This window comes from Tupaia chinensis, unplaced genomic scaffold (genome assembly GCF_000334495.1).
Source record: "Tupaia chinensis unplaced genomic scaffold, TupChi_1.0 Scaffold000161_4, whole genome shotgun sequence".
Classification (NCBI taxonomy): domain Eukaryota; kingdom Metazoa; phylum Chordata; class Mammalia; order Scandentia; family Tupaiidae; genus Tupaia; species Tupaia belangeri.
In genome coordinates this window covers 114,812-142,385 of record NW_006159635.1, presented here as the reverse complement: position 1 = coordinate 142,385, position 27,574 = coordinate 114,812, and the positions used below count along the sequence as shown (strand labels likewise).

The following is a 27,574-nucleotide window of genomic DNA, read 5'->3' as shown; positions in this document are numbered from 1 at the left end:
TATTGAACTTCTACTCTTGGGTTAATGCATATAAAAAATCTATTTCAGAAAATGTCTAAATTTTTTTAAAAATTGAAATAATCAAAACCTGGTGGGGGCAAGAGTCCCAGCTCAGGCCTTGGCCTTTTTTGACACCAGCCCAGGTGCCCCATTACACCCCGTGAGGGTGGCGTCTGGGCGCTCTCTGCATTTGCTGCTGTGCGTAGAGGCGGGGTCACATGTCTCCCAGGCACGGTGGCTGTAGTAGGGTGGTGGTCCTCGAGTGGTTTTCGGTCTGGCGAGGCTGCCCCTTCTCTTCCAGCTTAGAGACCCTACTCTTGTTGAGGCATTTTTGTGCTTTTTTTTTCATTCCTGGGGCTGCTGTTTCTTCAGTCTGAGTCCGAAATGTCTGAGGCCCAAAGAACCCAGGGAGGCCACTCTGTCACCCCTGGATCCTCAAGTTCCCCAGTTTGTCTATTTTCTTCCTATCAGAATATTTTTCTTTTTAAAAATATATTATGTTCAGAGTTTTTAGGTTATATTTAGTTGGAGGAAAAGTGTCACAGAAGTCTCACAATCTAGTTTTTGTTTTATATTTTTTTAATTGCCAGAGAGCACATATGCTTGCTGGAGAGAGACAGAAAAGATAGATACCCCCCAAGGGACGTGGTCACACCACAATCCTTTATTCTCCATTTCTCTATCCTGCCAGGTCTTGGTGCACACACACACCCAGTATGACTCAAGCCCCAGTGTGGGCTCTGGCTCCTATTAACGGGGTTATCTGCTGCTCTCAGGGCTGTCTTCTACAGTTCAGTATTAAAACCATTTTTATACAGCTCAAAGCACTGCAGTTGTGCTGAGCCATATTATTCAGTGAATAGAACTGTATATGAGAAACTTCTAGAAGGGAACTATGGGAAAATGTGACATGTTTTCTGTATTTTGATCTTGATTAAGTGCCATTTATATAATGTCATGATTTTTTTTTTTAAGGTTTTTGCTATAGGGTGCGTGTAGTCACCAGAGAGGGAGACAAAGAGACATGGAGAGGAAAAGTGAGAAATCAACCCTGGTGGAGGGGAATACTGCAATCCCTTCTTTCTTGGGATTTTTGGCGCGCGCGCGCGCACACACACACACACACACACACACACACACACACACGCCCGGTGTGATTTTCAAGCTGCTAGATCTGGGACTTGAACCATGGTCTGGCATGTGGGCGTCCAGCACCTTAACCACTACACTACCTGCTGGCCCCTAATTTTTTTTAAAAAAATGTTATTTGGTATAGGACACATGCACTTGCTGGAGAAAAAGAGAGAGAAAGTGCCCTCCTACCAGGTGAGGGATGGCCACGTTATTATCCCTTCTCCATTTCTCTTGCTGGAATTATGGGCTTACATGCACACGTACCTGGCACGTTTCTCAAGCCGCTGGGTTTGGAAATCAAACTGCACAGTCAGCCATGTGGGATCCAGCTGCCTTAACCACCATGCCACGGGCTAGCTCCGTAAGCTTTTTTAATGTCAGTCCCTCCTATAAGCAAGTTTATATTATGCCATTTATTGGTATTAGAGTAACAAAAGTCAAACAACATTCAGAAATTTTACTATAGGATATGATTACACACTTTATTAACAAATATTACATAAATTTCTTGTATTTTATATATAAATACACAAAATATAAATAAAATTTTTATATAGGTTCATTAAAAACAGAAACTATAGGGGACCAGCAGTCAGTGTAATGGCTATGTTGCTAGACTCCCATGTAGTCGACCGCGGTTTGAGTCTCAGACCCAGTGGCTTAAACTCACTCCGGGCACATGAGCGCACTTGCCCAGGATCCAAAGAGAATGGAGGAGAGGGATTGCGGTGTGAACATCCTCCCTGTGGGGTGATTTTTTGCTTCCTGTCTCTCTGTTTCTCTCTCTGTTGAGTGCACATGCCCTATAGCAAAAACCTCTCTAAAAAAAAAAATAGAAACTGGCACCAGCAGTTAGCGTAATGGCTATGTCACTGAACTCCCATATAGCCAACCACAGTTCGAGTCTCGGACCCGGTGGCTTAAACTCATGCCAGGCGTGTGTGTGTGTGTGTGTGTGTGTGTGTGTGTGTGTGTCCAAGATCCCAAGAAGAATGGAGGAGAAGGGATTGCCATCCCTCTTGGGGGGGTGATTTCTCGCTTTCTGTCTTTCTGTCTGTCTTTTTCTGGCGAGCGCATGCACCCTATAGTAAAAACCTCTCAAAAAAAAAAAAAAAAAAAGGAACTATATTATGACTTGATACTAACTATGTAGGGACCAGCAGATGGCATAATAGTTACATTGCTGGACTCCCACATAGTCGACTGCACTTTTGAGTCCCGGACCCAGTGGCTTAAGACTCACGCTGAGGGCAAGTGTGTGCATGCCCAAAATCCCGAGAGGAGAACGGAGGAGAAGGGATTGCAGTGTGGCCATTCCCCCTGGGAGATGATTCCTCACTTTCTATCTGTCTGTCTCTGTCTCTCCAATAAGCACACAGGCCCTATAGCAAAAATCTCTCTCTCAAAAAAAAAGAAAACAATTGTAATAAGGAACATAGTTAATTAGAGTATCAAGATGCCAGTGTAAGTAAACCAAAAAATAGGAGGTCTAGTTTGTTTTTTTCTGCGACCTTAAGTAAATGAGTTTCTGTATTCATCAGGGCAGAGATATTGATGAAAATATTTGTTATTTCAATTTAAGTGACACCAACGCCATTTCAGAACAGTTAAGCTGTCCGTGACTGACAAAGTGTGGCTGTGCTTTGCTCTAGCTGTACCCTTTCATATGTGAGAGCTTTTTCTAAATGTCAGTTTTTATCGTTAGCCAACTGGTACATTTTTGTTTACCGCACAGAATCACTAGTAATGACAATGGATTATCTTACCAGTGAAAGTTTTATAATTCTTTATTATACTATAAACTTTAACTTTTTTCTAGGTATAGTGAAGGCGAAATTCGATTTAACTTAATGGCCATTGTGTCTGACAGAAAAATGATATATGAACAGAAGATAGCAGAGTTACAAAGACAACTCGCAGAGGTTTGTGGCCGTGTTCTCGAGTAGACAGTTCTAGGTTTGTTGTTCTCTGAGGGAAAGTATTTTCTTTTCTTTCTTTTTTAAAAAAAAACATGGATTTAATCAAGTGTCCTGAGTGAAGGTTAAGAGGACACACTCTGGATTCAGGCTACCTAGACCAGTTCCCGGCTTGGCTGCTTAGTCCGTCTCTGAATCTGGGTGTATGCTTTGTGCTGCAGTTTCTTTATGTATGCAGCATGAGGGTAGTAGTATTACCTTGTTCGCTTGTCAAGAGAGTTAAGTGAGGAAATATGTGGAAGCCACCTCAATGACCAGCAAAAGGTAAATGGAAGTCAGGGTTAGCAGCTAACTACTTTATCTCCTATTACTTTATCTATTTTAAGAAATATTTTATTCATTATTGTTACATTATCATTATCATTAGTATTATTATTTTTGACAAGAGGGAGACATAGAGAGGGAGAAAAGGAAAGTGAGAAAGCAAGCTGCCAGACCCCGGACTTGAACCATGATCAGTCATGTGGGAGTCCAGCACCTCAACCACCGTGCCACCTGCCGGCCCCTATTACTTCATTTTATAATGAAGAGAGTTAGAATACATTTCTCAGACTGTTAATTGGGTATGCATAGAGTCACATGTCATGTCTAAGTCTTTATGATAGAGTATCTTTCTGTAGTAAATACGATTGAAGAAAAGAATTAGTAATAGACAGTCTTTTTATGATCCTTCAATCATATTTTATTAGAGTAGTTAAGCAAATTTACTTTATAGCTTAGTAGGATATTGTAACAATATAGTATATTACAGTATAGGTTGTTTTTAGGTTAAAAACTCATAGGTAATATTATAAAACAAAGAAATGCTGAAGGTATTACTTAGAACTTTTCTCCTTTGATATAGCTATTATTAGGCCCACATTCTGTCATTAATATTAAGAGTAGAAATTTGAAGATAATCATATTATGTTTATAATTTTAAGATATTTTGGATGTAAGCCTCAGTCATTAGGGTGTGCCTGTTTCTTTTTCTTCTCCCTAAGGAGGAACCCATGGATACAGATCAAGGTAATAATATGTTAAGTGCTATTCAGTCAGAAGTTGCCAAAAACCAGATGCTTATTGAAGAAGAAGTACAGAAATTAAAAAGATACAAGGTGTGTTTTTAAAATGTATTCCTTTAATGCTCTGAATATAGAATAGTATATTTTGAGATGAAAATCTGTTGTACATTTGATTGCTTTTCTTCCTATCATTTACCAGATTTTAGAATATTGTATTTATTCTCTGGTACCTTGCAAAGATAAGTAATGAGGTTTATTCCCTTTCAATTTTTTTAAAAGTATGTTAACAAATCAATAATTTTTAAATCTATTTCATTCCTTCAGTTCCTTGCAGATATTCTTTTTTTTTAGAGGTTTTTCACTATAGGGCGCGTGTGCTCGGCAGACAGACAGAGAGAGACAGAGAGACAGAAAGCGAGAAATCACCCCCCAGAGGGGATGGCCACACCGCAATCCCTTCTCCTCCATTCTCCTCTCTGGATCTTGGGCACGCACGCACACGCACCTGGCGTGGGTTTTAAGCCACCGAGTCCGGGACGCGAACCGCAGTTGACTACGTGGGAGTCCAGCGACATTGCCATTACGCCAACTGCTGGTTCCCGCAGATATTCTTTTTGATGCTCAAAATTATCCCATCTTTGACCATGGGATCGCATTCAGGCTCTCTAAGTCCTTTTTTCTTTTCAGTTGCCAGAGGACAGGTATGCTTGCCAGAGGGAGGGAGGGAGAAGGCACTCCTTACCGAGGCATGGATGCTGCACACCCTCCTCCACCTCTCCATCCTGTCGGGATTTGGGGCACACATGCATAGCTGCCTGGCATGTTTTTTAAGCCGCTGGGACCAGGATCCACATCGTGGTTGGTCATGTGGGATCTGGCTTACTTTAACCACTAAGTTGCGGGTCAGCCCTCTTACATCCTTTTGACATAACACCTTTAGTCTTTGACAGCTTCCTTGCTTTCTAGTGTGACAAGATGTTTCAGACTCATCTGGTACGTTTTCTGCTTCAGACTTTGAATCAGCATTTTATTCAGAAAATCTTAGATTCTCTTTCTGGGTTATATTTAGAAACTGCTGTTCTTGGGTGCTCAGGGTTCTCAGTGCTACTAACGGGTAATTCTTTTCTAGACTTCTTCAGAACTAAGAAATACATTCTTGTTTCTTGTTTTATTATTTAAAATACAATGTGAGTTCCTGTTAATATTTAATTTGAGATTTAGGGGCTTTACACTTGGAAGAAGATAAGAATTGCATTTCTTCTCTTGGCTGAAAATCTTGGCTCCTGACATTAATGTAATTCCTTATTTGCTTTGTGTTTGTATACATTGTATATGCACGTGCGCACCCATCCGCATCTAGCCACATAAAGCGTGTGTGTGTGTGTGTGTGTGTGTGTGTGTGTATGAGGGGATTTCAGAATGCTCATGGAAAATGGGATTATGATATAAGCGTATTGTAGTGTAAAAAGGTTTTGAAATCCTTGGAGGTATTTCATAATGTGAGTTTTCTGTGAATATTTTGAAGACTCCTTGGATGTATGTATATGTGTGTATGAGTCTTGTGACACCGTGACCGTCCCCTCAGCCTACCAGCCCCCGGGACTGTGGACACAACCAGCATGTGTAGATGAACCTAGCAGCTAAACTCCAGGCCTCCCCGTCCAGTATGGTGGCTCAGTGCCCTGCCATTCCTGCCACCATGACTGAGCCTAGCTCCTGGTTTAATTATATCCAAAATTTATGCAGTTTGGAGTTGTCTTTAATAATGTCATCGCCTTTCACTTGCATTCTGTTGGCTAATCCTTTTTCCCAAGAGTGAAAGGAACTTTGAATTTTGTATGGCTGTGGGAATGGACCCGATGTCATTGTCTTGTGTGCCACAGTGGCAAAGGACTTCTTCCCAGCATAATGCCTCACATCCTCCTTAACAGCTGACAGGCGATTGTTCAATAAAATCGATGACCTTGAACTACTGGCATTTTTTCGGGGTGAGAGGAGTAGGAGCAGGCAGGCTTCAGAATATTTTTAAAGTTATTTCCCATTTCACATTGCAGTAGAAAAATCCAATCTCCTGAACCATCTGTGTGTCCTTGTGCAGGGCTGTCATGTAATTGAGTACGTTTGTTCATCTGCCTAAAATAAAAGACAAACTAAGTTTTCAGAATCTTTGCCTGCTCCTTTGTTTGGGAATATTTTGTTTAAAAAATAATTAAATGATAGTCATACTGCAGTAAAATGACTTAAACTGAAGGAAGCCATAAGCTATCATTAGTTCAAAGAAGTCTGAGAAGCTTGAATTTCTATGCTGTAAAGGAAAGTTGGAGCAAAGCTACAAAAATGGAAATGTTTGTGCAGTGGGGGAAGGACCGTCAATGGGCCCTATACCAGGTAGAGTAGGAATAGCTGTGGCCGTGCAAGGCTAGAAACAGGCAAGTTGGGAGGGTGCGCTCTAGACATAGTCTTCCTCTGAAACACAGGTTTTTCCTACCAGTCTACTGTTTTTTGACCAGATGATCTCAAAAGATTATTATTGATCACAAAATAAAGCTGGTCTTCTTACACTTGGCCTGATTATTTGTATAGACATAGTGGCAAGGATGTTAACTTATCATGTAGGGCTTCTTAAATTTACTTTTTGAAAAAACTTTACTTCTGATAAACAGTATGTACACCTACTGTAGAGAGAGAGAAGCAGTCTGGACAGGGCCCAGTCACGCCCTGATCCGCTTTCCCCAACACTGCAGCTCCTTGAGGTTTGGGCATCCGTGCATGCACCAAGCATGCTTTTCAGGCTGACCCCAGGATCCAAACCGAGCAGGTCAGCCATGTGTATCTAATACTGCATTTCAGTTGCTCCAACTAGGCCAAGTTTGCTTTTATGAGTTTTATTTCCGTAAGTAGTCTTAAGTTAGACTTGTGCAGCTGTCTCTTATTTGTTAAGTCAATGGTAGAAAACCATGCCTAACAATCTCTTTCCACATGTTTTATTGTGTTAGTCTTCATTCTCAATGGGAACCACATCTTCTTATTTCTGATATTTTCCTGTGAAGGTAGAAATGTTATCTCATTTCTGTTTTGAGTTGGATAGAAAAATAAAACATCGAAAAATTAGTAGAAATGTAAGTGTAACTTGATGTTTGTTTCATTTTCAGATTGAAAATATCAGAAGGAAGCATAATTACCTGCCTTTCATTATGGAATTGTTAAAGACTTTAGCAGAACACCAGCAGTTGATACCACTGGTGGAAAAAGTAAGTATTTTGGGGCCAGCAGGTAGCCAAGGTGGCTGGATCCCACATGGCCAACTCTGCAGTTCAAGTCCTGAACCTGGTGGTTCAAACAACAGGCAGGTGCTTGCGTATGGATGCTCAAAATCCTGAGAAAGATTGGGCAAGGGGTTGTGGCAAGGTCAACCTCCTGGAGGATGCTTTCTCTGTCTCTTGTCTCTGGCAAGTGCATACACTCTATAGCAAATTTTTAAAAAAGAAAAGGTATTTTATTTATGAATACTTAAATTAGATTCAGACTCTCCAAAAACAGGAAATATCTTTTTTGGCATGAGTAGAGGTAAAATTTATTGAAGTTTTTTGATTTTTGCTTGTTGGTTTATATTCTGTGAGAAGTAGTTAAACCCGATACCATAAAATAAAAATAAAGAACTGCCCAAAATTCTTGGTGTCAAAGAACTCAGGTTGTGCTGTATTAAAATAAAATTTAAAGCACTATGCTTTAAGGGAATTTTTGTTTTTGTTTTTGTTTTTGTTTTTTAATACAAGAGGATTCATGCACACACAGAAGAAAGAGACTAAGAGAGAGGAAAGAGAGAGAGAGAGAACCCTTCGGGGGTCTGTCACAGTGCAGTTGTTTTTTCCTCTCTCCTGTCAGTATCCTGGGCACACGTGCATGTGCCTGGCATAGTTTTCAAGTCATTGGGGCCAGGATTTAAATTGTGGTCAGCCATGTGGGACCCATGCTCTCTGCACACCACTCAGCTGCTGCACTGTGGGGCCGGTCCCCAAACCAGATTCTTATGTTTATCATTGAAATAATAGCTTTTATTTTTCCTGATTTAATTTACCCAAAATTTGAATTGACATCATGTTGGGTTGTCAGAAAAGTTGTGATGCATTTTTGCATAGAAAACATTCAAAAAAAAAAGTTATGACTTCCGACGATCCAGTGGAATTTAGAACTAGAATGGGCACTGATGGAGAAAAGAAAAATGGAGCCTGGACTGAGAGATAGGTCTTCTTATTACTAACCTTATGTCCTTTCCGTTGAGGGGACACTGGCCCAAGATAGTCAAAACATCTGAATTCTAGGATGTTTTTGTTTCGGTAGGAGATACTTGATAATGGGGTCACATAAATAAAATGCAGTTAAATTGTCTTTAAATTGATACTGTACATCAGTGTTTTTGAAAGTGACTATCTCTGAATGTTCTTTAAAATGCATTTTACCTGGCACCCTCTCCCCAAAACCGGATGTAGGGAGAGCAGAAATCTTTAATAAGTTCCCCCAAGCTATTCTTTTTAAGAATTATTTTATTTAATTTTATTTTTAATTTGACTAGAGAAGGACAGAGTAAGAGACAGAGAAAGTGAGAAGGCATGCCACCAGGTCCAGGATGTGAACCGCAGTTGACCATGTGGGAGTCCAGTGCCCTTAACCACCACTCCAACTGCCAGCCCCCATTCATTTCTTTTTAATTTGACCAGAGAGAGATAAGGTGAGAAAGCAAGCCACCAGGTCTGGGACTTGGACCGTGGTTGGCCATATGAGAGAGTGTCACCCGCCTTAACCAGCACAGCACCCACTGGTTCCTCCCCCACCACAAGCAATTCTAATGCAACTCTCTGGGTACCACATTTTGAAAAGACACTACTAGACAAATAGAATTTTGGATCATTAATTTAAAGCCGCCAAGTCCAGGCCTTGAACCACAGTCAACCATGTGGGTGTCCAGCTCCCTTAACCACCACGCCACTTGCTGACCCCCACCACCTAGTGTGTTTTTTAAGCCACCAAGAGCCAAGATTTGAACCAAAGTCAGCCATGTGGGATCTGGCTCCTTTAACAATCAGCTATGAGATCAGCCCTATTTTTCTCTTTAATTATAAATTTGAAAGCAAAGATACATTTTAGTCTACCTGTTTCATGTTTTAATATCTAAACAGGATGAAATGTGTTAATATTTCATGTTTACTTTATTACTTGAAACATGGCACCCAAATATTAGCATTAAATGCAAAAGTGACCATAAAAGAGTGCCATATCTCTTTGCCCAGAGGTTTTTCTGTTCATGTATCTTAGGGTATTTCAAAATGGGAAACTGATTTTTAAAGTTTTAGGTTATGATCTCATGGTTCTCAGAACTGTTTAAGAGTACCTAGTTACAGTGTTCTTTGTATGAAACACTATGAAATATTGAACAGAATAACATGTAATGTGCTAAATCAGGCGCCGAGACAGGTGCATGGTCCCGCGGGTCTGCCTCACATGGTGTGCCCATGATGCCCCCCCGTAGACACCATACTCGGGGCCACGCAGCCGCTCTGTTTTACACTTTGAGTACAGTCTTCAGTCAATCACATGAGACATCTAGCCTTTCATTATAAAACTGGCTTTGTTTTAGATGATCTTGCCCAACTCTAGGCTGGAGTAAGTGTCCTGAGCACCTTCAGGTTAAACTAGGCTGCGCCGTGATTCAGTCTGGGAGTTGAGGTGTATTGATGGTATTTTTTCACTTCGATATTTTCAACTTCTAAGTTGAAAGTTAAACTTTAAAGTTTATCAAGACATATCCCCATCATAAGTTTAGGAGCACCCATATAGAAAAATGTTATTAGGAACCCTCAGGCAAATTTTAAATGTATAAATTTTGCTTTAAAATCTGGCCAGCCACTGCCTTGGTGGTTAAGGCGGCCGGATCCACATGGCCGACTGCGTGGTCTAGCTCAACTCTGCGGTTTAAAAAATGTTCTAGGCACACGTGCATGCATGCCAAAATCCCGAAAGGAGAAATGGAGCAGACGGGATTATATCACGACAGGCCCCCGTGGGGAGTAATTTTTCACCTCCGTCCTCTTCAGCTAATGTATGTGCCTTCTTGCAATTTTTTTTTATTGCTGTGTTAGGACCAGTAGATGGCATATGGTTACGTCACTGGACACCCACTTGGCTGGCCAACTGACCACGGTTCACATCCCAGACCAAGGGACCTGAAACTCAAGCCAGGCACGTGTGTGTGCATACCCAAGAGGAAAATGGAAGAGGACTGAAGCATGGCCATCCCCCTTTAGGAATGATTTCTCGCTTTCTGTCTCTTGTCTCTGGCAAGGGCATATGATAATGCCCTATAGCAAAAATCTCTCCAAAAAAATTGCTGTGTCAATGTAATTTTTTTGTGTGTAAATTGGGGAAAAATACTCTTGTTTAACTTTAATTTTGACTGACAGTATATCCCCAGATTTTTTGGACAACAATGACAATAATAGCTTTTCAGCTTTGCTTTAGAACCCTAGCTACCTCATTTAAAGCATTTTGGACACAAGGGGGCAGTATATGCATACCTAAAGTTAATGGGACACCATCTCTGCTTTAGCCCTTTTTGTTGAGGGAGAGTCATTGACTTTCTAGTTTACTTATTTTTTCTAACCGGTTATTTAATAATAATATTGCATGAACAACATCAAGGTACACTTATTTCTAGGTACACTTATTTCTTACATATGTGCAATATCTGCTATTCCCTTCAGTTTCTAAGGGAATTCAGACTCATTGCTTGTTTGAAATTCTTGAAATGTCTTTAATTATTTATCAAACGTTTATTTAGCTACCACTATATTTACAGGACTCTATTATAAAGTCTAGAAGTGTACTCATAATTAATACACATTTTTGGGGGGGGGAGATATTGGCTATAGGGCACGTGCGCTTGCCAGACAGACAGAGAGAGACATAGAGACAGAAAGCGAGAAATCACCCCCCAGGGGGGATGGTCACGCCGTAATCCCTTCTCCTCCGTTCTCCTCTCGGGATCTTGGGCACGCATGCACATGTGCCCGGCGTGAGTTTTAAGCCACCGGGTCCGGGACGCGAACTGCAGTCGACTACGTGGGAGTCCAGCGACATAGCCATTACGGTAACTGCTGGTCGCCAATACACATTCTTTTCTATTTAGCAGTTCATGATGTACTTTAGAAGAGGAGTAAACATTTATAGAATGTGCTAGAAGTTTTATTCTGATGAGTGTCAAAATAAAGTCATGCTAAAGATGAGATCCTGGGCGAGCACAGGACAGCTGCTCAACAGCTTTATAGCCACATAAGACCTCACGGCCACCAGTTTAAATCTGTGGTTGGACTTCACTGCTTAACCTGTGCCTAGTTTATAATTTAGACTCTGTCACAGGTAGGAAAGTGCAGGGAAAACCGTGATCCTATACACTCAGTACTGTCTGTGGTTTCAGGCAGCCTCTGGGGGTCTTGAAACATAAGCCCTAGGACAGGGTGGGGGTGGGGGACACTGTATTAGCTGTGACTTTGGTCAAGTTCGATAATACTTGTGAGTTCTGGCCTCTTCATCTGCTAGGGAGTAAAAGAAATACCGTGTCCAAGCTGTGTAGTTGTCACGAGGATTAACATGAATTAATGTGTGAAACTATTTTGGGGATCATACGTAAGGTTTATTGACAACATGGATCAATAATCCTTCAGTGACATACATTAACCTCAGTAAACTATCATGCAAAACTCATTTAACCATATCTCCAGAAACTAATGCAGGCTTTTTCTTTCAGTTTGAATAAGGGCAGATTATATGTATTGTTGGAATATTCATGAAAGAGTTTGACTTTATGGAATGAGTAGTTATGTATTTTTTTCTTACAGTTATGCTACTACATTTCAACTTGAGTGAGAAAACACTGCAAATCAAGCACGATCCTTTATTATTAAGGGCAAATAACTATATTACTACCCATGAGTAGTTTCTTTCTTTTTTTTTTTTAAGAGAGATTTTTTTCCTATAGGGTGCATGCACTCACTAGAGACATGGAGAGACAGAAAGCAAGAAATCACCCCCCAGGGGGGATGGCCATGGCACAGTCCCTTCTCCTTGGGCATGCATGTACACACACCTGGCGTGAGGTTTAAGCCACCGAGTCTAGGACTCCAACCATAGTCTACTATGTGGTAGTACAGCGACATGGCCATTACCCATCTGCTGGTACTCCCCAGGAGTGGTGTCTTGCCAGTCTTAGCTTATAAATAAAATACTTCAAAAAAAAAACTTTTTAAGGTTTTTGCAACAGGGTGCATGCCTTTGCCAGGGAGAGAGAAAGAGACAGTGAGAGGGAAAGTGAGAAATCACCCTGTTGGGGGCGGGGGGTGGCCACACTGCAATCCCTTCTCCATTTGTCCTCATGGGATTTGGGGCATAGGCGTACACATGCCCAGTGTGATTTTCAAGCCGCCAGGTCCGGGACTGAAACCACGGCCGGGTATGTGGGAGTCCAGTGCCTTAACCACTACACTACCTGCTGGCCCCTAAAAATGTTATAAAGAATGTATTTCAAGTGTTGAGCTTGAGAAAGCCGCCCTGGGCACATTTTGTTTTAATATGTCTAAAATAGACCTTTAAGATTTGTAACATGCTCTCTTGAATTTTTAGGCAAAAGAAAAACAGAACGCAAAGAAAGCTCAGGAAACCAAATGAAAAGGATGTTTAGGGATGTATGCACAGTTCAGCTTCTGCACTCATTTTCTCGGAACCTCTGACGGGTGAAGAACTGAGCAACATCCTGACTGGCTCCGTGCACGTCTGGCTGTAGCACCTGTCTTGTCCTTAATGCATGGATTCATCAGCTTTCTCCCTGCCTGCATCACGTGCATGTCGTGCGTAAATAAACGTGGTCTTAGGAGTGCTTGCCCGGATTCCATTATTCCACCTCTGCCCTGAGAGCTGTTGATTCTCTGGCTGCGTAACCTTGGTAATGAACTTAGGAAATGCACAACTGCTATTCTCTGCTGTAATCGTTCTAATTAAACTTTTGATCTTTTAGCCCAGTTAAATACTTAAATTTATAAATGTCAGATCCTGATTGAACTGTATCTTCTGTTTCTTCTCATCATTAATGGAAAAAAAAATCAGTATTTCTATCTTTGATATCTCAGTGTTTTGAGGGTTTTAAAACTGAATTTAATAACCTATACCGATTATTCAGGAAAGTACAAGTTAATGCACATCATTTGAAAAGGACAAAATTGCGATTTCTAACGATTTTCACTGCCGCCAATAGAAAGGTAATAATAAATATCCGAATTTTATTTTAGCAAACTTCCTTCAAGTGTTTGGAGTTATTTGGAATTACTCATTATGTACTGCTGAGTTCTTTTAGGAGGGTCTGAACATTATGCTTCAAAGCAAAATTTCAGGTTAGAAATAAATCTTAAAGAATTTTGGTGTTACTCTCATTTTGGTAACATAATTTAAGCTGTTAAATATTGGTAAAAATTTGGAGGTTTGATGATTTAAGCTGTCTGCTTTTTTAAAAGAAGATGACATTGATGGGGATCCTTCTATGCCAACTTGAAGAAAATTAGTTCAGACTGCAGTTTCCAAAAGCCGTATAGAATTTGCTCTCAATGGTTTTTTTTGTTTGTTTGTTTTTATTTGCTTTGGGGAGTTGCTTAGATTTTTATTTTATAAAATGATACTGTGTTTTTGTTCTTAAGTCTTCTTTTCCAAGTTAAACTTTAAAGGAAATGTTTTAAATTTTCTTTTTAATGAAAGAAATGATCAACTTTTGTCCTTGCTAATTACATTTCTGACTTTTTAAAAAAATTATTTTTACTTTTTTTTTTATTATTATTATTATTAATTTGACCAGAGAGAGTCAGAGAGAGAGAGGGAAAGTGAAAACACAAGCTGCCAGGTCTGGGACTCAAACTGGGCAATCATGTGGGAGTCCAGCGCCTTTAACCACCAGGCCATCTGCCGGCCCCAGTGCATGACTTTTAATATTTTATTATTTATTGTGAAGCATATTTAACATAATTTACTTTATTAGTGAGAATGTGTACCCATCTTCTAGCTTCAACACATAACTTTTTTTTTTAATTTAGCATAGGACACATGTGCTCACCTGAGAGATGAGGAGAGAGAGAAGGAAAATGAGAAGGCACACCAACCCCACCCACCCGTCCCTGGGGATAACAGCACCACAGTCCTTTCTCCTCTGTACTCCTCTCAGGGTTTTGGGCATGAACGTACATGTGTCTGGCATGTGTTTCAAGTCACTGGTTCCAGGACTCAAACCATGGAGTCGACCATGTGGGATCTGGCCTCCTTAACCCACCATGCCACCTGGCTAGCTGAACACAAATTTTTAAGGATTGTTTTAAGTTTACTAATGGTGGGTTTTGTTTTGTTTTGTTTTGTTTTAAGAGGTTTTTGCTATACAGTACGTGTGCTCACCATAAACACAGAGACAGAAAGCCAGAAATCATCTCCCAGGGGGTATGGCCACGCCACAATCCCTTCTCCTCTCGGGATCTTGGGCACACACACCTGGCATGAATTTAAACCACCGGGTCCGGGACTTGAACCACGGTCAACTACATGGGAGTCCAGTGACATAGCCAGTACACTGACTGCTGGTCCCCTAATTGTGGTATTATTAAATGATTTAGGCTAGTGGCTGAAACGTAGCAAGAAATTGGGTAGAAAAAGTAACAAACTAATTTTTCTTACATAATTCTAATTGAAGGTAATAAAGAAGAATATGTAGTTTTCAGTTATTTGTAGCAAAATATATTTTGGTCTTGCTAGAGGAGTAATTATCAAGTGTTTTCAAAGCCTTGATACTTTTTTTTTACCCAGAGAAATGTTTGCCATAGGGTGCATATGCTCACTGGAGAGACAGAGAGACAGCGAGAAATCACCCCTGGGGAGATGGCCACATCCCAATCCCTCCTCCTCCATTTCCTCTTGAGATTTTGGGCACACATGCACACACACCTGGCATGAGTTATGCTGCTGAGTTGTATTCAAGCCACGGTCGACCACATGGGAGTCCAGTGTTGTAGCCATTCCACCATCTGCTGGTCCCAGCCGTGATAACAATTTTTTAAATTATTTAATCTTAATTTTATTTATTCATTTTATTTTAATTTGATCAGAGAGAGAGAAAGTGAGTTATCAAGCCACCAGGTTCAGGACTTGAACCATGGTCGGTCATGTGGGAGTGTCCAGCGCTTTAACCACCATGCCACCTGCTGGTCCCCATGATAACAATTTTCAAAAAGTATTTTTAAAGATTACCTTAAGCTCATCTTGATATTCCACTCATTTATTTTAGCTTAATATATATATATATATATACACACTGCTTTGTTGAAGCTAATGTTTTGTAAAACAATATAAGGATTGTTGTAGGACGCATTATCCACTCATCAGTACTATTTGAGACTAACATAAAGACGAATCAGTGAGATCCAGGAGGAGCCTACGCGTAGGGTGACCTTCATATAATCCCTTGATTTTTGATAGTGACCAAAATGTGGCAAAACAATCCAATGAATAAAGATTTTTTTCAACAGTTGACACCAGAGTCACTAGTTGGATAGCCATACGGGAAAAATGTGAACTGTGACTTCCTACCACAGAAATGAATTTGAGACGAGTCATAGACTTAAATGCAGTAGCTAAAAAAACTCTAAAGCAGACAGCATCAGTGAGTGTCTTTTTGACTTGAGGGTAGTCAAAAGTGTCTTAGGTCACAGAAAGCAGTAACCGGAAAAGATCCGAAATTTAGAGTTCATCAGGATGAAAACCTTACTGCAAGACACTGTTAACAAGAGCAGCCATTACCAAATAACCTTTTAAAAATAGCTTTATAAACCTACTATGTTAATAGATAGAAGGATTTTTTCTTACTAATTCTAATAAAATTCCTCAATAGGAATTTTCGTAACTAAGAATGGTTTCTTGTATCTGCACTTTGATGATTGCAAATGCTTGTGACACCTCATTATTTTTGCCCGCAAATAAAGAAGTGTGACTTGCCCCTGTCTGGGTCACATTATATTGCTGGTTTGACACTTAAGAAAGAAGCCAGTGGTTAGAGAAAATGAGGAATAAAAAGAAACTCAGAAATAGATCAGTATTACATATGTGGAAAGTTGTGTGTGTGTTTCATTTGGGAGCATTTTAAAGAACGTTTCGTTTACTCATTTCAGTTTTGCCCTTTATTTTCTACAGTCTCGTTGAACGGCCAGGTGGGTGAGGACACTGGCGTCCTGTTGCATGCTTTAGAACACCAGCCCCTGCCAAGGGGCGCACTTCTGCCGCTGTGAGCAGAGTGGTGTGGCGCCCGCTCGGCTCCCGTGTGGAGAGCTGCCCTTTCTAGCAGAGCAGTCACCCCGACTGCCACTATTCTAGGCCAGTGTTTGTTGGGACCGTGACTGCAGGGACTCGCTCGCCTATTCAGGGCATGGTACCTACTTGTGTGTGTGTGTCATTATGTGCAAATTAATACCTTCGGTTGTTCCTTCCAGTTGCCTACGCACTTAGACCATTTGTCCCATAGAAGTGATTTTTAAAAGGATTATTTAATTTTATTTATTATTTTTTAATTTGACCAGAGAGGGAAATGCTATAGGCCGCGTGGGCTCGCTAGAAAGACAGAGACAGAGAGACAGAAAGCGAGAAATCTTCCCCCGGGGGTAGGGGGTTGGGGGTTGGCCACGCTGCAATCCCTTCTCCATTCTCCTCTCGGGATCTTGGGTACTCACGCACACACACCTGGTGTGAGTTTAAGCCACCGGGTCCAGAACTCGAACTACGGCAGACTACATGGGAGTCCAGCGACATAGCCATTACGCTAAGTGCTGGTCCCACCAGAGAGGGAAATGAAAAGGCAAGCCACCAGGTCCAGGACTCGAACTGCAGCTGTCCAACACCTTAACGACCACATCACCTGCGGTCCCAAAAGAGTGACTCTTGGAGTAACAAGCAGACGTTTCCTTTTTCAGAGGGCGGCTCTGCCGACCGACCGCGGAGTCTCAGCTGGTGCTGCAGAGCTACTGCGGCCCCGCCCAGCCTGGTCGCAATAAACCCCTCCGCGCCCCCCGCCCCACCCTGCGGTGACGCGGCGCCGCCCAGGGCACTAAGTGACTTCCGCTGGTGGCTGCGCTGCTGCACTGACGGGTCCTCGCCCCTGCCGCCGCCTATGCCCAGGAGTCCCCAGCCCACGGTCTGTTCCCGTGCCCGCGCGCCATGGGTCCACGCAGAACTGCGTCTTCTCTGGGGGCTGGCCCTGCTGCTGCTCGGGTGTCCCCGGCCTGTGCGCAGTGACTGTGGCCTGCCCCCAAATGTACCTAATGCCCAGCCAGATTTGGGAGGTTCCGCGACATTTTCGGAGGGACATGTGTTAACGTACAGATGTAATCGTGGCTTTTTTAAAGTCACTGGCATGCCAGACTCAGTGACCTGTGTGAATAGCAAGTGGTCGGATCTCCGAGAATTCTGTAGTCAGAGCTGTGGGTTTCCACCCAGGTTACTTTTTGCATCACTCAAAAAGCCTTACACCGAGCAGAATAATTTCCCAGTGGGGTCCACGGTGGAGTACCAGTGCCGTCTGGGCTACAGGAGGAACCCCCCTCTATTACCAAGACTAACTTGCCTTCAGAATTTAACATGGTCCACACCAGCTGAATTCTGTAAAAAAAAGTCATGTCCTAACCCTGGAGAGCCAGTAGATGGTCAGCTCCACGTGACGACGGACTTACTGTTCGGTTCATCCGTCTCCTTCTCCTGTAACGAAGGGTTTAAATTAATCGGTGCATCTACCAGTTACTGTATTATTCTGGATAAAAATGTTGGGTGGAGTGAACCAAAGCCAGTGTGCACAATTATTTATTGTCCCGTACCACCCCAAATTGAAAATGGAATGATCCCACATAGAGCTGAAACGTACACCTACAGCCAGACTGCAACGTACAGATGTAATAAAGGCTTCACCCTGGTCGGAGAGCGCACTATTTACTGTAGGGTAAGAGCCGAGGAAGGAGAGTGGAGTGGCCCGCCACCTACGTGCAGAGGAAAATTCCCACCGCCCACTCCTGCCAACGTACAGATGTAATAAAGGCTTCACCCTGGTCGGAGAGCGCACTATTTACTGTAGGGTAAGAGCCGAGGAAGGAGAGTGGAGTGGCCCGCCACCTACGTGCAGAGGAAAATTCCCACCGCCCACTCCTGCCGCCCCAGCCACAGCTCGGACACCTAGACCTCCACCGCCCACTCCTGCCGCCCCAACCACAGCTCGGACACCTAGACCTCCACCGCCCTCTCCTGCAGCCCCAACACCTACTACAGGAAAAGCCGCATCTAGAGGGACTCCGGCAACTCCTCGAAAGCCTAACACAGCAGGTGTTCCAGGTACAGAAGCTCGGACTCAGAAAGCCACCACGGTATTTTTTCCACCAGCACAGGGTGTTGTTTCCAGGACAACCACGCAACCTGACTACACAACCATTTCTAAAGACAAAACGCTCTTTTCTTCAGGGTCTGTCTATTTTGTGTATGGATTTGCTTCTGTTGCTATAGTCCTTGGTATCCTAATTGTAATCAAGGTGTTCTGGGACTACGGACAATCAGGCGCTTACAAAACACATGAGATCGCCAAGGTTAAGTCTGAGAGTTTTTGACAGGTGGTGCCTCCGAGGTAAGACCTGGTAAACTCTAAGTGGACATGTGTGTAACATTAACAGTTTTGCTATGATGCTAGCAGCCAATCCCAAAGAAGAGTTAAGAAGAAAGTGTGTACAAATACACAGAATATTTCTAGCTTCTTACAACTTTCTGGAAGAGTGGACACAATAAATGAAGCAGTACTCTGTTTTGCAGTTATTGTCTTTTTTTTTTTTTTTTGAGAGATTTTCACCGTAGGGTGCATGCACTCGCCAGACAGACAGAGAGAGACATAGAGACAGAAAGCGAGAAATCACCCTCCAGGGGGGATGGTCACGCCGCAATCCCTTCTCCTCCATTCTCCTCTCGGGATCTTGGGCACGCACGCACACGCACCCGGCGTGAGTTTTACGCCACCGGGTCCGGGACACGAACCGCGGTCGACTACGTGGGAGTCCAGCGACATAACCATTACGCTAACTGCTGGTTCCCTGCAATTATTGTCTTTAAGAAGGGTTAGAAATGTCAACAAAGCAAGAACACCTTGCTCTACACACCTAAGCCTCTTGAAAATAGAACAGCTCTCAGGGAGGACTATGGAATAACAGTCCTAATAATTGTATGATAATGAACACCGCTAACAGCCAGCACTTACCCTATTTCTTAGAAAGTGGATAAGCTGTATTTAGAACAATCTAAAATCAAAAACAGAAATATCCCCAGCCCTGTGAAAGGCATGTTCTTTAACTTAAAGTCCTTCCAAGTATCCAGAGAGGGCCTGCAGGTGGCGCCCAGGTTAAGGTTAAGGCGGCTGGATCTCACATGGCTGGCTAAGCAATTCGAGACCCAGACCCAGAAGCTTGAAAAACATGCCAGGCACCTGTGTGTGCGTGCCCACATTCCCAAGAAAAGAGTGGAGGAGAAAGGATTGTGGCATGGCCATCTCTCCTGGGGAGTGATTTCTCGCTTTCCCTCTTTCTGTCTTTCCAGCAGGTGCATACACTGTGTAGCAAAACTTAAAAGAGTGTTGAAGGGTATCCAGAGATACTATAACATTAACATAAGAAAAGATCCTATATTTTCAAAATGAGCTGTTCATAGCCAAATTGTAAATCTTATTTATTTATTTATTTATTTATTTATTTTTGGAGAGATTTTCACTGTAGGGCGCGTGCGCTCACCAGACAGACAGAGAGAGACAGAGACAGAAAGCGAGAAATCACCCCCCCGGGGGGATGGTCACGCCGCAATCCCTTCTCCTTCATTCTCCTCTTGGGATCTTGGGCACGCACGCACACGCGCCCGGCGTGAGTTTTAAGCCACCGGGTCCGGGACACGAACTGTGATCGACTACGTGGGAGTCCAGCGACATAGCCATTACGCTAACTGCTGGTTCCCTAAATCTTATTTATTAACATTAAGATTAATTTATTTATATTTATTTATGTCAGTGAACATGTTGATTTTACATGTATAACAAGAACAGCTTAAGAAGATATATAAAGAAAAATTTATTTTCCCTAACTAGAAATAAATAATTGATCACATTTTTTTAAAGAAATGAGTGGGGCCCGCAGGTGATGTGATGGTTAAAGACGCTGGGGTCAGCCATGACTCCCACATGGCTGACTGCGGTTCTAGTCTCAGACCTGGCAGCTTGCTTTCTCACTTTCTCTCTGTCTCTTTCTCTGGTCAAATTTAAAATAATAATAATAATAATAATAAATAAAGTTTGAAAAATGACCCTTAGAGGTGACAGTTTCACCATGGACACAGTTGTACAGTGGAGATGCTCACTTGAGGGAACTCTCCCTGGATTTATGAGAAGCGTCGTAGGACCTGTGCTGAGTTATTAAGGAATACATGCAGTAAGTGGTAAGGAGGCCCTCTGGGACCCAGTGGCTCCCCAGGGCTGGTAATTACCATGACTCTGATTAGGGCCAACGTGCCATCTAGGTTGGGCCTCCCAGGCTCCATCTCTTCGCCTAGTTACTAAGGTCCAAGGTATGCCCTTTCAGCTTGTAATTGAAGTCATTGAATGTGATAAGGACTTTGGATAGTTAAGCCAACTTAATAAAACTGGCAGGAGACTAATGTATACCTAAAAGATAATTTGTTCATTTACTTTACAATTATAACTGCCAGCAGACCAGACATTCCTATCAGCCTATCAATCCATTCTCTCCCTAGTAAATAAACTTACCAAGGAAACCAAATTAAGACCAGAAGGTTGATTGACTATAGCACCACCCCAAAGGAAATTATTTGTTTTTTAGAGATACTGTCTATGATAGCCTGTGGCATATTTTACCTAGAATGCTCCACACCTCCTCGGTCCAATGTTACTGCCACTGTTTCCACTTTCTTAGAGACACAATGACAATGTTTTAAACTTCCTAATGATCACTTTTCTTGTTGACATTTTCCTACTTCCTTTCCCATGTCCAGAAATGTTTTCAGATTGGTTATAATTTAAGTTGATATTCATTTTATATTAATTTTATTCTGATCTGCCTTTTTAATGACATCTGACAAGACCTATTAATCCAGTTTTTTAAACTGTCCGCAGATAGGGCTGGAAGGGACTAATTCCTGCAGCTGTGTGGGACTTAGGAGGAATCAGTGTTTCTATTCTGTTGCCAGCCTGACCCTCCTTAACATCTTCTGCCTGCTGGTTTACACCTAAGTGACAAGTTAGGAACGCTCCGCACACACGCTACAGCACGGCGAGTTAGGAACGCTCCGCACACACGCTACAGCACGACAAGCTTTTCTCTTAGAGCACACAGCCTGTTAGCGGAGTGGCTGAGTTGCTGATTCAGTGAACACTGGGTCGATGCAGTTACTCTTTCACATTTCAGGCAGAAGTTTTCTTAAATTAACATTTAACAATAAAAAAACAGTGATGTGCCAACTTAAAAACCCTTCTTGCATTTTCCACAAGTAACTTAGTCACCAATAATACCACTCTTTTTTTTGGGGGGGGTTAATTTTATTTATTATTTTTAAAATTTCTTTTAGAGCATATATGCTCATAGGAGAGAGAGAGAGATGGGGGTGGGGAGTGGGAGGGGTGAGAAAGCAAGTTGCCAGGTCCAAGACTCGAACCACCGTCAGCCATGTGGGAGTCCAGTGCCCCAACCACCACACTACCTGCTGGCCCCCAACACTATGACTCTTAAGAGCAGCTTTGTTGTGGATGTTCTTGAGGTTGGTAAGCAAACTTCACAGTTCAGACACGGAATTATAAGCACACTGCTTTATTCGTACATTGTAACCTTGTATGTCGGAGGACAGACTACCAGACTAGGAGACCTGGGCTCTAGTCCTGCTAGGCTATTAGCTAGTGTGTGATCTTGGCCTACATTCTATCATCCACTGAAATGCACTTCGTCCTTTGTTATAAATTTCAAGTAGCACTTAGCAAACAGATGGCGTTCCTGTCTGCTTATACCACCAAACCTGAGAGGTACTGCAGTGTTACAGTTTTGTTGTGTTAGATACGCACCCACTTCTGGCCTCTTGTTTGCTCATGGTGAAGACTAGACAAAAGAAATCAGAATGATGAATTTTTTCTTTCTTTTTTTAAATTTATTTTAATTTTTTAAATAATTCTCTTTTTTAAAAATTATTTTATTTAACTTTATTTATTTATTTACTTATTTTATTTTGACCAGAGATGGCCAAAGTGAGAGAGAGAGGGAAAGTGAGAAAGCAAGCCGCCAGGTCCAGGACTCGAACTGTGGTTGACTATGTGGGAGTCCAGCGCCCTTAGCCACCACACTACCTGCTGGTCCCAAAATTTTTTCTTTTTAAAAACCACATTTGAAGTTTAGGAAAAGTCTGTTCAAGGAGTTGGCAGGTGTCAGGTGGTGGCTAAGGGCACTGGACTCTCACGTGGCCGACCATAGTTTGCATCTCAGAGCTGGTGGCTTGCTTATTATTTTCCTTCTCTCTTCCTCTTTGTCCCTCTCTGGTCAAATTAAAATAAATAAATCAATTTAAAACAAAAATGTGTTCACATTGCCTGAGCTAGTATCCCTATCCTTTGGGAATTGATTGGGTCATTGGAGAAGTCATGACATCTTTTTGCATAGAAAAATATATCATCGCTGTTCTTCATAGAGAACAGTCCTCTTTGCTGCTTTTGCCTGTAAGATGGTACAGGGTATCTCAGTTTGTATGAACAACATGTGTGCTGGTGGAGCATCTACCCTCTTGTCATGTATGCCAGCAAGATAGCTGCTTCCTAACTGTCCTCACGGAAGGGCAAGTCAGCTCTTTCCAGACTTGTCTTTAAGTGTAGACAACCTGGGGCCTCGTGATACAATTAACCATTAAAAAAAACAAAATTAAGTCTAAGCAGAGTTCAACATCAGTAAGTGTGATGACTGAAGCTCTGTTATAAATACCATGTGAGGGACCAGCAGGTAATCTAATGGTACGTTGCTGGACTCCCACATGGCCAACTGCGATTTGAGTCCTGGACCTGACAGCTTAAAACTCATGCTAGGCGCGTGTGCGTTGATACCCAAAATCCTGAGAGGAGGATGGAGAAGGGATTGTGGCGTGGCCATACCCCCTGGGGAGTGATTTCTTGCTTTCTATATTATCTTTCTCCAGTGAGCTCACGCTCCTTATAGCAAAAATCTCTCTAAAATAAATAAATAAATATCATGTGAATCCCTTTATTATGATAGAAGAGACAAGGTTGAAGATGCCTGAACATCTGCTGATTCAGTCAGTCAACAGGTATTTCTTATCTACTCTAAGCCAGGCTCAGTGCTCTGGGTTGGCGATCGCTGGATGAAAGGGCATGTCTTATTTCCCCACCTATTCTGCAAGCCTGGGCTCGGTTTGAACCTTGCCTGATTAAAATGTTCGCTGGTGGTTAACTTCCCAAATGCCAAGGACCTGTTATGGTAAGTCCTACCAGTGCCTTAGACCAAACAGTCTGAAAAGAGCTCGTTTTTCCCCACCGGGCAGTAATATAGTTTATTCAATCTGAACAAACATTTATGAGAATCAGCTTCCACTTGAGACCAACTTACATTTTGTGGTCACAGTGTAGACATTTATGTCAACTTTTCCCTTTTTTCTGCTGGAGTAACAGTTTATTTTGAGGAGAAAGGACAAGATAGAAACAGAACGTGGGCATCAGCTGGGTTTCAGTTTAGATTCAAGATAAGCTCTAAGGAGCAGTGGCAACTTTTAAGTGTTACCAGAATTTGAGGGCTAATGAGGTGCTTCCCAGGAACTTGGGGATTAAGGAAGACTGCACTCTGCAGGTCAAATCCCAAGGTCAACACAAAAACAGGCCATGGATATCGAAAGTCACTAGAGGCGACGGTGCTCCCAGGCAACCTGGATGTGGCTAACCTGGAGGTCACAAACTCAGTGCCTCCAGGACCAGGCAGGTCCTCCAGAGGAGGCAGCCGGCCAGCGACGTGGAGGACACAGTGACAAGCTTCCCGCCACAAATACACTTCTCTTGACAGGTGGGCTCTTCGTCCACTTTTCTGTTTTCTCTTGGTTTGAGAGAACAACAAATGCTTTCTTTTTCTCTCAAGTTTACTGTCAGGGGAGAGGAACAAAGAATTTACACAGATTCATGGCTAGTGACACTAGGCCAGAGTGGTGGAGACAGGCCAAGTAGGAGACCACACACCCTGTGTAGCCGGGGCAGCCATCCCTCCGGAAACTGAAGGTTGCCAGGTAAAAAATACAGGCCCAGTGTTGTCACAGAGTCCTGAGCTGTGGCAGAAGCTCCAGATTTATCAGTTTTCCAATTTGTAAATGTTGGCGTCAGTTTCTTTAAAACATCAAAGTTGCAACTAATCTACGAGCTGAATTTTACCTGTACTATAACATAATTAAACACATTAATATTTTATGAGCATATCTAAAACAAGCAAGAGTTTAGAAAAAGAAAAACAGACAACAAAAAGCTCGGAGGGCCAGCCTGTAGCATGGTGGTTGAGGCGGCTGGTCCTATATTACTCACTGCCTGGTTCAAGTCCTAGACCCTGGGTGATAAGGGGTTGGCAGGTGGCATGGTGGTTAAGATGCTGGACTCCGGGAACCAGCAGTTAGCGTAATGGCTATGTCGCTGGACTCCCACGTAGTCGACCGCGGTTCGCGTCCTGGACCCGGTGGCTTAAAACTCACGCCAGGCGCGTGTGCGTGCGTGCCCAAGATCCCGAGAGGAGAATGGAGGAGAAGGGATTGCGGCGTGACCATCCCCTCTGGGGGGTGATTTCTCGCTTTCTGTCTCTATGTCTCTCTCTGTCTGTCTGGCGAGCGCACGCGCCCTATAGCGAAACCCTCTGAAAAAAAAAATAAAAAAAAAAAAAAAAGATGCTGGACTCCCACATGGCTGACTGCAGTTTGAGTCCTAGACCTGGCAGTTTGCTTTTTCTCACTTTCCCTTTCTTGCTCTCTCGCGGGTCAAATTATGAACAATAATCATCATAAATAAATTAATTATTTAAAAAATTATTTATTCATGTATTTTAATTTGACCAGAGAGAGACACAGAAAGAGAGGGAAAATGAGAGAGCAAGCTACCAGGTCCAGGACTCAAACCATGATTGGCCATATGGGAGTGTCCAGCGTCTTAACCACCGTGACACCTGCTGGTCCCAGAATTAAATAATTCTTAAAAACAAAAAACAAACAAACATAACCACAGAGTATGTGTGCATGCATGCATGCCCCAAACCTGATGGAATGGAGAAATGGGGGGAAAGGATCATGATGTGACCGTGCCCTGTGAGCGGGATGCTTTCGCTTCTCTCTGGCGAGCATGTGCGCCCTCTGAAAACCAAAACCTTTGCAATGGCTGATTATTGAAGTGCAGATATAACAGAGTCTTAGTCTCTATTGAAGTATGTGTAGAGGAGGAGTCCTGTCAATTAAATGAGTAATTCTGAGTGTTGACTCAGAAAATTCCAATGGTAATTACATCTTGCAATCCTTGGATAAACCCAGTTTGGTCCTGCTACAGTGGGCATTTTTACGTATTAAAACATTCTGTTTGTGCGTATTTCGTCTGGGATTTTTGCCGCTATGTCCATGAGTGACCCTGGGTTCCATTTTCCTCTGTTCACGCTGCTCTGCCTGGGTTTTGATACTGCAGTTATGCCGACTTGATGTGAGTCTGCCAACATCTGAAGTCTCAGTGGATCTGTTCGTTGTTTTTGTGATTCCTGTTCTTGCTGAAGTTACCTTTGTAGTGTGGGGATTGTGTGTGTACATGTGTGCACACTCACACAGACAACTTTTTATCTGTTGTTCTCGAAACATTTTGTGGGAGACAGGTCTTTTATTTCTATTCCTGCAGCAAAGAGGCCGTAAAAATGAAAATGCAGTCTCAAGAGTTTGACACACGTATGTTCTTAGGGCAGAAGCATTTTTCACGTCCCTGTGACTCTCCGGGTTGTCCTTTTCTCTTCTCTTTCCCACTGTATTGATAGTTTCATGGCCATTCTTCCCTATCTTATTGATACTTTGGTTTTCATTTCTTCTTTTAGGTTGTTGTAAGTGGATTTAATCCACCCATAGGCTAGTATTACTAGACTCCGGTATTCCTTCTATGTTTATTTCTCCAGTGTGAAAACTTTCACGGTTTACTAGTAGTTCTGAATTATTTTTAAAATTCAACAGTAATTTCAATAAATATTTTAAAATATATTGTTCTTATCTCTGCAGTAAGGGTACACTGCGTGTTTCCATGTTCTTGACCGATGGAGTCAACGTTTTGTGAAATGGTCGTTTGCATTTCTTTGTTAGGGAGTGCCTGTCATGTACCTGGCTCATTTTTTTCCATTAAGGCGTTGATATTTTTGTTATTCATTCGTAATAGCTGCTCAATTCTTAAGGCATGTTGGTTTCTAAGGAAAGCTGGCATTTTGCTTCAAATGCTTCTCCACCATCAGTTTTCTCCATCAGTAAGAAGGAGGAGAGTTGATTTCAAGGGCATAAGGCAAATTACATTTCCCTGATAATGCTGGGTTCTAGGTCCTCTGGATTGGCCCCTTAATAAAAAATTCTTGAACAGGGGTTGGCAGGTAGCATGGTGGTTAAGGGCACTGGACTCCCACATGGCCGACTGTGGGTGGAGTCCCAGACCTGGCAGCTTGCCTTCTCACTTTCCCTCTCTTTCTCTCTGTCTGGGTTCTAGGTCCTCTGGATTGGCCCCTTAATAAAAAATTCTTGAACAGGGGTTGGCAGGTAGCATGGTGGTTAAGGGCACTGGACTCCCACATGGCCGACTGTGGGTGGAGTCCCAGACCTGGCAGCTTGCCTTCTCACTTTCCCTCTCTTTCTCTCTGTCCCTCTCTGATCAAATTTGAATAAATAAATACAATTTAAATAAAATAATTCTTCATAAAAATAAATGAATGAATGAATAATTCTTGAACATAAAGTGGCAGGCTCTTACTGAGTTTCTGATGGAAGCAGGCACTGTCTTGGTTTTCATGAAGCTTACCATGAAACCCTGGACTGAGATGGTGCTCATTTCCCCCCCAATCTTAGGCAGGGGCGTGGGTTCTCCTCCGCCCTGCTTTCTGCCCCTGGTGTGGTAAGTGGGATGTGTCCAGTCCAGAGCGATGAGTGACCAGCCACGCCAGTCCCTCACCTTGCACCAGCAAAACGTCACCTGCTGCGACTTTTTCCACCGTGCTTTGGTACCCTTCTACTTGTGCCATCTGCTTCCTGGGAGTTTCAAGACCTGCTGTGATGGAAGGAGTGAGAGCTCCAAGT

General features: G+C 42.6%; 2 protein-coding genes across 3 annotated transcripts in view; both read left to right on the top strand.

The window, feature by feature from the left end:
- The window catches only part of UCHL5 (ubiquitin C-terminal hydrolase L5), a gene marked incomplete at its 5' end in the record, with an annotated part of 29,760 nt that extends 16,307 nt beyond the window's left edge, over positions 1–13,453 (top strand). Inside the window, 4 exon segments of one of the 2 annotated variants that reach the window (XM_014586842.2) lie at positions 2,954–3,056; positions 4,097–4,207; positions 7,267–7,365; positions 12,788–13,453. In XM_014586842.2, the coding sequence (XP_014442328.1) occupies positions 2,954–3,056; positions 4,097–4,207; positions 7,267–7,365; positions 12,788–12,832 (358 nt within the window). 2 annotated transcript variants of the gene reach the window in all.
- Positions 13,454–17,043: 3,590 nt separating this feature from the next.
- Positions 17,044–18,509, top strand: LOC102497356 (complement decay-accelerating factor). Its single transcript, XM_006146033.3, has 2 exons — positions 17,044–18,256; positions 18,476–18,509. Exons 1-2 carry the CDS (start codon positions 17,349–17,351, stop codon positions 18,507–18,509), a joined length of 942 nt encoding a protein of 313 aa, XP_006146095.1. The 5' UTR covers positions 17,044–17,348.
- The last annotated feature ends 9,065 nt before the right edge of the window (positions 18,510–27,574 follow it).

What these genes read in the sequence shown, in the direction of transcription:
- LOC102497356 (XM_006146033.3), top strand. Translation starts at nt 17,349, where the DNA reads ATGCCCAGGAGTCCCCAGCCCACGGTCTGTTCCCGTGCCCGCGCGCCA. An exon ending in ACTCCTGCCAACGTACAGAT is followed by an intron (nt 18,257 to 18,475) that starts GTAATAAAGGCT and finishes CCTCTCCTGCAG; the next exon opens with CCCCAACACCTACTACAGGA.